General features: G+C 36.9%; 1 protein-coding gene across 1 annotated transcript; it reads left to right on the forward strand.

The window, feature by feature from the left end:
* The first annotated feature begins 2,553 nt into the window (after nt 1-2,553).
* Nucleotides 2,554-3,016, forward strand: LOC131838133 (H/ACA ribonucleoprotein complex subunit 3-like). The gene has a single exon (XM_059183854.1). The coding sequence runs from the start codon at nt 2,572-2,574 to the stop codon at nt 2,764-2,766; it is 195 nt and encodes a 64-aa protein (XP_059039837.1). The 5' UTR covers nt 2,554-2,571; the 3' UTR covers nt 2,767-3,016.
* The last annotated feature ends 11,692 nt before the right edge of the window (nt 3,017-14,708 follow it).

Raw genomic sequence — 14,708 nt, forward strand, 5'->3', positions numbered from 1 at the left:
AAATAAAATCAGAAATGATCTTCTATTCCTTCCTGATCCAGTTTTGGAAGATTATATGTTCCTAGGATTTTATCCATTTCTTCTAGGTTGTCCAATTTGTTGGCATATTATTTTTCACAGTATTCTCTTAGAATACTTTGTATTTATGTGGTATCAGTTGTACTTCTCTTCCATTTCTGTTTTTGTTTATTTGGGTCCTTTCTCTTTTTTTCTTGGTCACAAAATATCTCAAATAGACATAGCAATCTTGAGAAAGAAAAACAAAGCTGGAGATATCACCATACCAGATTTCCATAATCAAAACATTATGGTACTGTCACAAAAAGATCAGTGGAACAGAAGAGAGCTCAGAATTAGACCTATACTCATTAGCTCAATTAATCTATGACAAAGGAGGCAAGACTACAAAATGGGGAAAAGACAGTCTCTTTAATAAATGGTATAGGAAAACAGGACAGCTATATAAAAGAATAAAAATGGACCACCTTCTAAAACCATACACAAAAATAAACTCAGAATGGCTTAAAGACCTAGATATGAGACCTGAACCCATAAAAATCCTAGAAAAGAACACAGGCAGTAATTTCTCTGATATCAGTCATATCAACATTTTTTTAGATATGTTTTAGATATGTTCCCTAGGGCAAGGGAAACAAAAGCAAAAACAAACTTTTGGGACTACATCAAAATAAAGAGCTTTTGTACAGCAAAGTAAACTATAAACAAAACAAAAAGACAACCTATAGAATAAGAGAAGATATTTCCAAGATACATATCCAATAAACAGTTAATATCTAAAATACATATTGAACTTCTATAACTCAACACTTAAAAAAATTCCAGTTTCAAAATGGGCAAAAGACTTGAAAAGGAGTTTTTCAAAGAAGAAATACAGATGACCAAAGATCATGAAAAGATGCTCAACATCACTCATCATCAGGGAAATGCAAATCAAAATAACAATGACATATCATCTTATACTTGTCAGAATTGCTATAATCAAAACCACAAGCAATACCAAGTGTTGGCAAGGATGTGAAAAAAAAGAAAAAGGAATTCTTGTGCAGTGTTGGTGAGAGTGCACGCTGCTATAGACACTGTGGAAAACAATATGGAGGTTCCACAAAAAATTAAAAACAGAAATACCATATGACCCAGTAATTTCACGACAATTTGCCCAAGAAAATGAAAATGCTAATTTTGAACAGACATATATATCCCTATATTTATTGCAGCACTATTGACAATAGCCAAGATATGAAAGCAACCTACATTTCTATCAGGAGACAAACGGATAGGGAAAAAAATAGAAAATGGAACAAACTGAGGGTTTTAGAGGAGAGGAGGGTGAGGGGATGGTGATGGGTATTAAGGAGGACAACGGGTGTTATACACAAACAGTGCATCATGGAACACTACATCAAAACTAATGATGTACTGCATGGTGACTAACACAACATAAAAGAAAGGAAGGGAGAAAGGAGGGAAGGAAGAAAGAAAGAGAGGGAGGGAGGGAGGGAGGAAAGAAGAGAAGAAGGAAGGAAGGGAGGGAAGAAGAAAGAAAGGGAGGGAGGAAGAAAGAAAGAAAATGGAATTTTATGCAGCCTTAAAAAGGATGAGATCCTGCCATATACAACAAAATGGATGGACCTGGATGGTAATATGCCCAGTCAATTAAGTCATACTGAGAAAGACAAATATGGGATCTAAAAAACTCAAATGAATAAACAGAAAACATGCAGAATTAGACCTATAAATACAGAGAATAACCTGATGGCTGCCAGGGCAGTAGGAGTGAAGGGATGGGCGAAAACATATGAAGGGGAGTGGAAGATATAAACTTCTAGCTATGGAACAAATAAGTCATGGAAATAAAAGCCACAGCATAGGGAAAATGGAATTTTATGCATTGTATAGTTAAACATGAAAACTACAGGGGCACCAAAGTGACTCGATCAGTTAAGCCTCTGTCTTCACCTCAGATCATGATCTCAGGGTCCTGGGACTGAGACCAGCATTGGATCCCTTCCTAGCAGGGAATCTCCCTCCCTCTCTCCCTCTGCCCCTCCCTCCTGGCTTCTGCTCTCTCTCTCTCAAATAAATAAATAATCTTTTCTTTTTTAAGTGATTTAAAAAAAACATGGTAGCGACATTTGTGGTGAGCATAGCATAACATATAGAGAAATTGAATTACTATGTTGTACACTAGAAATTAATAGAACATTGTGTTAACTCTACTCAAACAGAAAAAAACAATTAAATGAAATCAGAAATGAAAAATGAGACATAACTGACACCACAACTATACAAATATCGTAAAAGATTACTGTGAACAATTATATGGCAATAATTGGAAACCAAAAAGAAATATATAAATTCATAGAAACATATAACCTATAAAGACTGAATCATGAAGAAATAGAAAATATGAACACACCAAGAATGAGTAAAGACACTGAATCATTAATCAAAGACCTCTCAATGACAAGAAGACCAGCACCAGATAATTATATTGGTTGAATTCTACCAAACATTAAAGAAGCATTGGGAACATCTCCTTTCAGCGTTGTCATGTTTCTCCAGTATTACCTCAATGAGCAGGGAGACCAAGTCTATACTCTGAAGAAGCTTGACCCTATGAGACAACAGACCTGCTCAGCGCATCCTGCTCTGTTCTCCCCAGATGACAAATATTCTCAACACCGAATCACCGTCAAGAAATGCTTCAAGGTGCTCATGACCCAGCAACCGCGCCCTGTCCTCTGAGGGTCCCTTAAGCTTCACGTTTCTTCTGCTGCCCCTCAGAGACTTTCCGAAACCAAACTCTTCAAACTATGAGCCTTGAAGCCTTCTTACCACCCTTGCTGTTTGGAATCCGGTTTCATCGTTTCCCTTGGTCGTGCTTGTGCAGAGCAGTCATGGTAGCCTCCCTCTTAAGGGAACAAGTTTGAATTCTCTTTTCCTATTTTGAATCACTGCTAGGTTATTAAAATGATTTGAAAAAGCTAAAAAAAAAATTAAAGAAGCATTAACATCAATCCTTATCAAACTCTTCGAAAAAACTGAAGAGGAAGGAACACTCCCAAATTCATTTTACATGGCCAGCATTGTCCTGATACCAAAGCCAGATAAAGACACTACAAGTAAAAACAAAACAAAAAAAAAAAAACAAAAAACAAAAAACCACAGACCAATATCTTCTCTGAACATAGATGAAAAATTCACAATAAATATTAGCAAACAAAATTCAAATCACAATAAAAGTACCATATAATATGATCAGGCAGGATTCATCCTTGTGATACAGGGATGTTTCAATATATACAAATCAATAAAAAAAATAATAATAACAAGAAGAAGAACATAATAATGATAATAATAATAATAATAAATAACATCTTTAATAGAATAAAAGATAAAAATCATATGATAATCTCAGTAGATTCATAAAAAGCAATTGACAGAATTCAACATCCATTCACGATAAACGCCCTCAACAAACTAGATAAAGAAACATACCTCAACATAATAATAAAAGCCATACTGGATAAGCACCCATATTTCATACTGAATGACAAAAGCTTAACAGCTTTTCCTCTAATATCAGGAACAAGACAAGGATGCCCACTCTTACCACACCGACTCAGTGCAATCAGGCAAGGGAAAAAAAATCTAAAAGTTTTCTAAATCAAAAAGGAAAAAGTAAAAAAACAAAACAAACAAACAAACAAAAAAAAAACAAAAAAAAGAAAGGAAAAAATAAGTTCTATTTGCAGATGACATGATTTTATATATGGAAAATCCTAAACATTCCACCAAAAAACTTTTAGATGTAATTAACAAATTCAGGAAATTTGCAAGATACAATATCAACATCCTGATATCAGTAGTGTTTCTATACAATAACAACAAATTACCTGAAAAAGAAATTAAAAATCCATTAATAACATCAAACACAATAAAATTCTTAGAAATATATTTAACAAAGGAGGTGAAAAGATTGTGAATAGCCAAAGCAATCCTGAGAAAGAACAAAGCTGGAGACATCATACTTTCTGATTTTAAACTGTATGTAGTAATAGAGCTATAGTAATCACACAGTATAGTGTTGTTCATAAAAGCAGGCATTTAAATAAACAGAAAAGAGATCCTAGAAATAAACCCATACAGGGGTGCCTGGGTGGCTCAGTGGGTTAAGCCTCTGCTTTTGGCTCGGGTCATGGTCCCAGGGTTCTGGGATCGAGCCCCGCATCGGGCTCTTTGTTCAGCAGGAGCCTGCTTTCCTTCCTCTCTCTCTGCCTGCCTCTCTGCCTACTTGTGATCTCTGTCTGTCAAGTAAATAAAAATAAAAATAAAAATAAAGAAATAAACCCATACAGTTAAAGTCAACTAACTTTTGACAAAACATCAAGAATATAAAATAGGGGAAAATGGTCTCTTCAAAAAATGATACTGGGGAAACTATATATCCATATGCAAAAGAATGAAACTAGACTCCTTTCATCATACACAAAAATCAATTCAAAATATATTGAGGACTTGAAGGTAAGACCTTAAACAACAAAATTCGTGGAAGAAAATATAAGAAGTAAGCTCTTTAATGTCTTGGCAATGACTTTTTTTCTTAAAACCAAAAACAAAAGCAACGAATGAAAAATACATGTATGGAACGGCATCACACTAAAAAACTCTGTGCAAGGGTGCCTTGCTGGCTTGGTCAGTAGAGCATGCAACTCTTGATCTTGGGGTTGTAGGTTTGAGCCCCATTTTGGGTATAGAGATTACTTAAAAAAATCTTTTCTAAAAAATTAAAAAAGAAAAAGCTCTATGCAGCAGAGAAAACCACAACAAAAGCAAAAGGCAAGCTATGAAACAAGACAAGGATGTCCAGTCACCACCTTTATCCTTCATATTACTGGAAGTTCTACCCACAGCAATCAGACAACAAAAACATATAAAAGGTATCCAAATTGGTAAGGGAAAAGTAAAACATTCACTATTTGGAGATGACATGATACTGTATATAGAAAACCAAAAAGACTCTCCACAAAGCTGCTAGCACTGATAAACAAATTCAGTAAAGTTGCAGGATACAAAATTAATGCACAATAATCTGTTCTATCTCCACATACCAAAAAAGAAGCAACAGAGAGAGAAATTACAGAAAAAATACCACTTACAAATGCAATGAAAATAATAAGATACCTAGAAATAAACCAAAGAGGTGAAAGCCTGTACTCTGAAAACTATAAAAAAAAAAAAAAAAACTGATAAAAGAAACTGAGGATGACACAAAGAAATGGAAAGACAGTCCACGCTCATGGACTGGAAAAACAAATATTGTTAAAATTCCTTTGATACCCAAAACAATCTACACATTTAACACAATCCTATCAAAAGAAATAGTATTTTTCACAGAACCAGAACAAACAGGTTTAAAATTTTTATGGGATCACAAAAGACCTCAAGTAGCTAAAGCAATCTTGAAAAAGAAAAGCAAATCTGGAATGCAAGTTATATTACAAAGCTGTAGTAATCCAAACAGTATGGTACTGGCACAAAATAGACACAGAGATCAACTGAACAGAGTAGAAAACAGAAATAAACCCACAATTATATGGCCAATTAAATTATCTCTAACAAATCAGGAAAGAATACCCATGAGTAAAAGTCCTTTCAACAAATGGTGTCCAAAACTGGACAGCAACATGCAAAAGAATGAAATTAGACTACTTTCTTTCAACATACACAAAAATAAATTCAAATTCAAAATGGATTAAAGACCTAAATGTGAGACCCAAAACCACAAAAATCATAGAAAAGAACAAAGACAATAATTCCTCTGGCATTGGCTATAGCAACTTTTTTTCTAGATAGGTCCCTGAAACAAAGGAAACAAAAGCAAAAATAAACTATGGGAACTACATCAAAATAAAAAGCATTTGTGCAGTGACAGAAACAATCAACAAAACTAAATGGCAAACTATGGAATAGGAGAAATTTACAAATAACACACCTGATAAAGGTTTGACATACGTAATAAAGAGTTAGAATCCAAAATCTATAAAGAAATTACAAAGCTGAACACACACAAAATGAATAATCCAATTTTAAAATGTGCAGAAGACACAGACATTTTTTCCAAAGAAGACTTACAGACGCTCAACACACACATTTGAAAAGATGCTCATTATCATATATCATCAGGGAAATGTGAATCAAAACTACAATGAGATATCACCTCATACCTGTCAGAATGGCTAAAATAAAGAACACCAGATATCAGGAGTGGTGAGGATGTGGAAAAAAAGGAACTCTTGCAATATTGGTGGTGGGAATGAAAACTGGTACAGCCACTGTGGAAAACACTATGGAGGTTCCTCAAAAAGTTAAAAATAGAAATACCCCACAATCTAGTAATTGCGCTACTGGGGTTTGTTTTTTTTGGGGGGTGGGGGTTGTTCTTGTTTTTGTTTTTGCACTACTGAGTTTTTAACCAAAGATTACAAAAACACTAATTCAAAGGGACCATGCACCCTTATATTTACTGCAGAATTACTTAACAATAGCCAAGATATGGAAGCAACCCAAGTGATCATTGATAGAGGAATGGATAAAGAAGATGTGGTATATATAAAATGGAATATTTTTCAGCCATTTAAAAAAAAGAACAAACGTGGTTAAAACTAGAGAGTATAAGGGTGTATAGAGGGAGAAGAAACAAGATGACAGAGGAGGAGGAGACCTAAAATCATCAGGTCCCAGGAGTTCAGTTAGATAGTTATCAACCATTCTGAACACCTATAAACTCAACAGGAGATTGAAGAGAAGAAGAGCAACAATTCTAGGAACAGAAGAGCAACCACTTTCTGCAAGGTAGGATGTATGGAGAAGTGATTCTGAGGCAATATACAGGAAGATAGACTGTGGGGGGGGGGGAGAGGCTGGCTCCCAGCAAATGGTGGAGCAACAGAGCACAAAATCAGAACGTTTAGAAGTTGGCTCCACTAAGGGACCTCACTCCAGAAGCTAAACAGGGGTTAGAGCCCTCGCAGGAACAGTGTGGTCACAGAAAGACCAGGGTGTCTGAGTGTGGCAGAGCTCCCAGGTATCAAAGCAGGGAAGCTGGCAGCAGAGATGAGACCAAGGAGGGGCTCTCAGCTCGGGGTTATCTTAAACTATGATCTCAAAGAGCATGGACCCCACAAGTCGCTGATCCAGGGAGACTCACCTTCCTCTTCTGGGAGGAACAGGATGGCAGGAATCTGCTGGGTTTGGAGACTCCAAACAGAGCCCTATGCCAGAGATAGAAATGCTCTGAACACAGGTTGGAGACCAGAGAGATATGAGAGATTGACTGCTTTTCTCTCAGGGCACACTGAGGAGTGGGGCCCTGAGCTCTTGGCTCCTCCAGCCAGAGATTGGGAGACTGGCATCATTATTCCTGTCCTCCAAAGCTCTACAGAAAGCATTCAGGGAACAAAATCTCCCGAGACCAAAACTGTGCAGATTAGTTAGCCTGGCCCCAGGCAAAGGCAGTGCAATTCCGGCTCAGGCAAAGACATTTGAGAATCCTGGCCACAGGCCCCTCCCCCAGAAGATCAGCAAGAACATCCAGCCAAGACCATGTTAACAGATCAGTGAGAACTGCAGAACTCAGATCTAGGGAATGCAATACATAGAATTCATGGCTTTCCCCCCATGATTCTTTAGTCTTTCAAAGTTAAATAATTTTAATTTTATTTTCTTCTTATTCAGTTTTTGATATTTTTCCTCTTTCCTATTTTAAACTTTTTAAACTATTTTATCTTATCTATACCTTTTTTTTTTTAATTTTTAAATTTTCATTGGTATATTCTATCCCTTCATTGTATTTAACCTTACTTTTTGTATACATATAGGCTTTTCTTTCTTCAGGGATACAGTTTCTTCTAACAGATCAAAATATACCTTAAATCTAGTACATGGCTTTGTTTTAGTCTCCAGCCTGCTCACATTCTTTCCTCTTTTTTTTTTTTTTTCAACCAACATATCTTATCAATTTTCTTTTTTTTTTTAGTCACTCAGCATCAGGGAAATACAAATCAAAACCACAATGAGGTACCACCTCATTTAGTCAGAATGGCTAAAATTAACAAGTCAAGAAATGACAGATGTTGGGAGGATGTGGAGAAAGGGGAACACTCCTACACTATTGGTGGGAAATGACCCAGCAGTTGCACTACTGGGTATTTACCCTAAAGGTGCAAGTGTAGTGATCTGAAGGGGCACATGCACCCAAATATTTATAGCAGCAATGTCCAAAATAGCCAAACTATGGGAAGAGACTAGATGTCCATCAACAGATGAATGGATAAAGAAGATGAGGTATATACAATGAAATACTATGCAACCATCAAAAGCCCCAAATCCTGCCATTTACAATGCTGTGGATGGAACTAGAGAGTATTAGGCTAAGCAAAATTAGCCCATCAAAGAAAGAATTATTATATGATCTATCTGATATGAGAAATTTGAGAGGCAGGGCAGGGGTTTATGGGGGGTGGGAATGGAAAAAAAAAGAAACAAGATGGGACTGGGAGGGAGACAAACCATAAGAGACTCATCTCAGGAAACAAACTGAGGTTTTCTGGGGGGTGGACGGGAGAGATAGAGTAGCTTAGTTATGCACATGGGTGAGGGTATGTCCTATGGTGAGTGCTGTAAATAACATAAGACTGATGATTCACAGACCTGTACCCCTGAAGCAAATAATATATTATATGTAAAACACACACACACACACACACACACAAACAAAAACAAACAGACAAAAAATCCTACAGAGTATAAGGCTAAGTGAATTAAGTCAGTCAGAGAAAGACAAATACCATATGATTTTTGGAACTTAAGAAACAAAACAAATGAACAAAGAGGGGAAAAGAGACAGACAAACCAAGAAACAGACTCCTAAGTATAGAAAACAATCTGATGGTTACCAGAGGGGAGGTCGGTAGGGAAATGGGTGAAATAGGTGATGGGAATTACAGAGGGCCCTTGTTCATCACTAGCCATCAGGGAGATTCAAATTAAAACTACATCGAGATATCATCTTTCACCAGTTAGAATGGCCAAAATTAGTAGGACAGGAAACATGTGTTGGAGAGGATGTGGAGAAAGGGAAACCCTCTTACACTGTTGGTGGGAATGCAAGTTGGTGCAGCCAATTTGGAAACCAGTGTGGAGATTCCTCAAGAAATTAAAAATGGAGCTTCCCTATGACCCTGCAATTGCACTACTGGGTATTTACCCCAAAGATACAGATGTAGTGAAAAGAAGGGCCATCTGTACCCCAATGTGTATAGCAGCAATCAGCATGGTCGACAAACTGTGGAAAGAACCAAGATGCCCTTCAACGGACGAGTGGATAAGGAAGATGTGGTCCATATACACTATGGAGTATTATGCCTCCATCAGAAAGGATGAATACCCAATTTTTGTAGAAACATGGATGGGACTGGAAGAGATTATGCTGAGTGAAATAAGTCAAGCAGAGAGAGTCAATTATTATATGGTTTCACTTATTTATGGAGCATAACAAATAGCATGGAGGACAAGGGGAGATGGAGAGGAGAAGAGAGTTGAGGGAAATTGGAAGGGGAGGTGAACCATGAGAGACTATGGACTCTGAAAAACAATCTGAGGGTTTTGGAGGGGCAGGGGGTGGCAGGTTGGGGGAACCAGGTGGTGGGTATTAGAGAGGGCACAGATTGCATGGAGCACTGGTGTGCTGCAAAAAACAATGAAGACTGTTATGCTGAAAAGAAATTTAAAAAAAAGGGGGGGGCCTTGTGATGAGCACTGGGTGATAACAATTTTTTTTTTTTAAAAAGGCAACCTATGAAATGGCGAGAAAATATTTCCAAACCATAATCAGTAAGTTGTTAATATCTAAAATATACAAGGAACTCATGCAATTCAATAGATAGCTAGATGACCTAATTGAAATCTGGTCAAAAGACCTGAACATTTTCCCAAGATAAAAACACATACATGAAAACATGTTCAACATCACTAATCACCAGAGCAATGAAATCAAACTATAGTGAGAAATAACTTTATACTTGTTAGAATGTCTAGTACCAAAACAAAACAAAAAAAAAAAAAAAACCCAAAACCAAAAAACAAACAAACAAAAAAACCCAAGAAGTACCAAATGCTGCTGAGAATGTGGAGGAAAGAAACCCTAATTCATTGTTGGTGGGAATGTAAACTGTTACAGTTACCACTGAAAACCATAGGGAGGTTCCTCAAGAAATTAAAAATAGAACTACCATAGTATCTCCCTCTATCACCACTGTGTTTGTTCTTTATAGTTAAGAGTCTCTTATGGTTGGAGGTGCACCTGGGTGGCTCACTTGGTTAAGCACCTGCCTTTAGCTCCAGTCATGATCTCAGGGTCCTGGGATGGAGCCCCACATTGGGCTCCCTGCCCAGTGGGGAGCCTGCTTCTCCTTGTCCCCTTGCCTCCTCCCCCCTGCTCATGCTCTGTCTCTCTCTCTCAAAGAAATAAATAAAATCTTAAAAAAAAAATAGAGTCTCTTATGGTTTGGTTCCTTCTCTACTTTCCCCTCCCATATGTTCATCTGTTTTGTTTCCTAAATTCCACATATGAGTGAAATCATATGGTATGTCTTTTTCTGACTGACTTATTTTGCTTAGCATAATACACTCCAGTTCCAACCACATCTGTGCAAATGGTAAGATTTTATTCTATTTGGTGGCTGAGTAATATTCCATTATACATATATACTACATCTTCTCTATCCATTCATCAGGCAATGGACATTTGGGTTCTTTCCATAGTTTGACTATTGTTGATAAAGCCGCTATAAAGATCAGGAGAACTCTACCTATTTGAATCTGTAGTTTTGTATCCTTTGGGTAAATAACAAGTAGTACAATTGCTAGATCATAGGGTGGCTCTATTTTTAACTTTCTGAAGAAACTCCATACTGTTTTCCAGAGTAGCTGCACCAGTTTTCATTCCCACCAAAAGTGCAAGGGGTTTCTCCATTCCCCACATCCTTGCCAACACCTGTTATATTGTCCATTGTTAATTTTAGCCATTCTGGCAGGTATGAGGTGGTATCTCAATATGGTTTTGATTCGCAATTCCCTGATGAAGAATGATCTTGAATACCTTTTCATGTGTCTGTTAGACATCCAGATGTCTTCTTTGTAAAAGTGTCTATTCATATCTTCCTCCCATTTCTTAGCTGGATTATTTGTTTTCTGGGTATTGAGTTTTGTAAGTTCCTTATAGATTTTAGATACTACCCCTGTATCAGATATGCCATTTGCAAATATCTTCTCCCATTCCATAGGCCGCCTTTTAGTTTCATTGTTTCCTTCACTGTGTACAAGCTTTTTATCTTGATGAAGTCCCAATAGTTCATTTTTGGTTTTGTTTACCTTGCCTCTGGTGCCAAGATCAAAGAGGTTCCTGCCTATGTTCTCCTCCAGGAGTTTGATGGTTTCCTATTTCACATTTCAGTCCTTCAACCATTTTGAATTAACTTTTATGTAGGGTGCAAGAAAGTGCTCCAGTTTCATTCTTCTGCATATTGTTATCCAGTTTTTCCAAACCATTTGTTGAATATCTATGGATATTCTTTCCAGCATTATTTAAGATTAGTTCACCATGTAGTTGTGGATCCATTTCCAGGTTAGCTATTCTGTTCTATTGATCTACATATCTGGTTTTTGTGCCAGTAGTATACGGTCTTGATGACTACACTTCTGTAATATAGCTTGAAATCTAGAATCACGATGCCTTCAGCTTTGCTTTTCCTTATTCAGAAGTGCTTTGGCTACTCAAGGTCTTTTGTGGTTTCATATGAATTTTAGGATTATTTGTTCTAGTTCTATGAAAAACCCAGGTGGTATTTTGATAGGGATTGTGTTAAATGTGTAGATTGCTTTTGGTAGCATAGACATTTTAACAACATTGGTTCCAATCCATGAGCATGGAATGTTTTTCCAATTATTTTTGTCTTCTTCAATTTCATTCATAAGTGTTCTGTAGCTTTCTGTATACAGTCTGTAGTTTTCTGTATACAGTCTGTAGTTTTCTGAATACAGACCTTTTGCCTCTTTGTTTAGAATTATTCGTATCTATTTTTATGCAATTGCAAATGGTATCAATTCCTTAATTTCTTTTTTTGCTGCTTTATTGGTGTATAGAAACACAACACATTTCTATATATTGATTTTATGTCCTGTGAATTTACTGAATTCATGTATTAGTTAGAGCAATTTTTTTGGTGGAGTCTTTCAGGTTTTTGTTTTTGGTTTTTTTTTAAGATTTTATTTACTTATTTGACAGAGATCACAAGTAGACAGAGGCAGGCAGAGAGAGAGGAGGAAGCAAGCTCCCTGCTGAACAGAGAGCCTGATGCAGTGCTTGATCCCAGGACTCTGGGATCATGACCCGAGCCGAAGGCAGAGGCTTTAACCCACTGAGCCACCCAGGCATCCCTCTTTCAGGTTTTCTACATAGGGTACCATGTCATCTGCAAATAGTGAAAGCTTGATTTCTTCCTTGACAATTTGGATGCATTTTATTTCTTTTTGTTATCTGATTGCTGAGGCTAAGACGGCCAGTACTATTAAATAGTAATGGTGAGAGTGGATATTCATCTTGTTCCTGACCATAGGGGGAAAGCTCTCAGTTTTTCCCAATTCAGGATGATATTAGCTGAGGGTCTTTCTTATATGACTTTTATCATATTATGGTATGATCCATCTATCTCTACTTCGTTGAGGGTTTTTATCAAGAACAGACGCTGTATTTTGTAAAGTGTTTTTTTCTGCCTCCATTTAGAGAATCATGTGGTTCTTATCCTTTTAATGTGGTGTATTACATTGATTTGTGAATATTGAACCATTCCTGCAACACAGGAATAAACCCACTTGATCATGGTGAACAATTCTTTTAATGTATTATTCAATTTGATTTGCTAGTCATGTTCATCAGAGACACTGGCCTGTAGTTCTTTTTAGTGGGGTGTTTGGCTTTCACACTGTACATTTTAAAGCTAAAAAATTTTTTAAAAAGAACAAAAATATAGTCATTCCTATTGTCTGTTTAGTGGTCCCTACCCTTAACTTTTATTTCTTTTTAAAAGCAGATCCTCAGGCACCTGGGTGGCTCAGTCTTGAGCATCTGCCTTCAGCTCAGGTCATGATTCCAGGGTCCTGGGATCAAGTCCCACAACAGGCTCCGCACTCTGCGAGAAGCCCACTTCTTCTCGCACTCCCCAAGCTTGTGTTCCCTCTCTCACTGTTTCTCTGTCAAATAAATATATAAATTCTTAAAAAAAAAAAAAAACCTGTTAATGAATTAAAAAAAAAACCCATATTCTCAAATAATGAAAAACTAATTATTTTAATAGATTTTTTAAAGACCCAAAGAAAATGTATTTTAAAATAGAATTACCCCAATTTAAATTCCTATGGATAGGTCAGACAGCAGCCTGGATACATCATAGGTGACAATTAGGAAAAAAGGAGTAATAATTGAGAATATAAGGAGAAAGACCAAAAAACAACTATGGAAACATGAAAAAGAGGTTAAGAGATATGAAGTTTAGATAAAGTCTAAATATCTTTTGAGACACCAAATAATAGATTCAAAAAGCCAAATGAAATTTATTATGTTATTAGACAGGATATAGTAGGTCATAAGATTTTGTTGTACTGTTCAATGATTTATTAGTTGCATATAACAGCCAGTGCTCATCCCAACACATGCCTGCCTTAATACCCACCACCCAGTTAATCCCTCGTTTGTTTCCCGGAGTCCAGAGTCTCTCATGGTTTGTCTCCCTCTCTGATTTCATCCCATTCCATTTTCCCTCCCTTCCCTGTGGTCTTCAACTCTATTCATTATCTTCCACATATGAGTGAAACCATATGGTAATTGTCTTTCTCTGCCTGACTGATTTCACTTAGCACAATCCCCTCCAGTTCCATGTCAATGCAATGGTGGGTATTCATCCTTTCTGATAGCTGAGTAATATTCCATTGTATATATAAACCACATCTTTATCCATTCATCTTTGAAGCACATCACGGTTCCTTCCACTGTTTGGCTCTTATGGACATTGCAGTTATGAACAGTGGGGTGCTTGCCCCTTCTTTTTACTACATCCTTATCTCTGGGGTAAAGACTTGGTGGTGCAATTGGTGGGTCACAGGGTTGCTCTACTTTAAACGTCTTGAGGAACCTCCACACTGTTTTCCAGAGTGGCTGTACCAGCTTGCATTTCCACCAACAGCACAAGAGGATTCCCTTTCTCCATAACCTCACCAACACTTGTTTCTTATCTTGTTAATTCTGGCCATTCTAACCGGTGTAAGGTGGCATCTCATTGTGGTCTTGAATTTCCCTGATGGCTAGTGAAGTTGAATATTTTTTCATGTGTCTGTTAGCCATTTGGATGTCTTCTTTGCAGAAGTGTCTGTTCATGTGTTCTGCCCATTTCTTGACTGGATTGTTTGTTTTTTTGGGTGTTTAATTTGAGAAGTTCATTATAGATCTAGGATATCAGCCCTTAATCCAAAATGTCATTTGCAAAGATCTCCAATTCTGTGGATTGCCTCTTAGTTTTGTTGACTGTTTCCTTTGCTGTGCAAAAACTTATCTTGGTTTAAGTCCCAAAAGT

Source organism: Mustela lutreola, chromosome 8 (assembly GCF_030435805.1).
Source record: "Mustela lutreola isolate mMusLut2 chromosome 8, mMusLut2.pri, whole genome shotgun sequence".
Taxonomy (NCBI): Eukaryota; Metazoa; Chordata; class Mammalia; order Carnivora; family Mustelidae; genus Mustela; species Mustela lutreola.

Bases quoted from the DNA above. Each gene is read 5' to 3' on its own strand.
- LOC131838133 (XM_059183854.1), top strand. From the start codon at position 2,572: ATGTTTCTCCAGTATTACCTCAATGAGCAGGGAGACCAAGTCTATACT.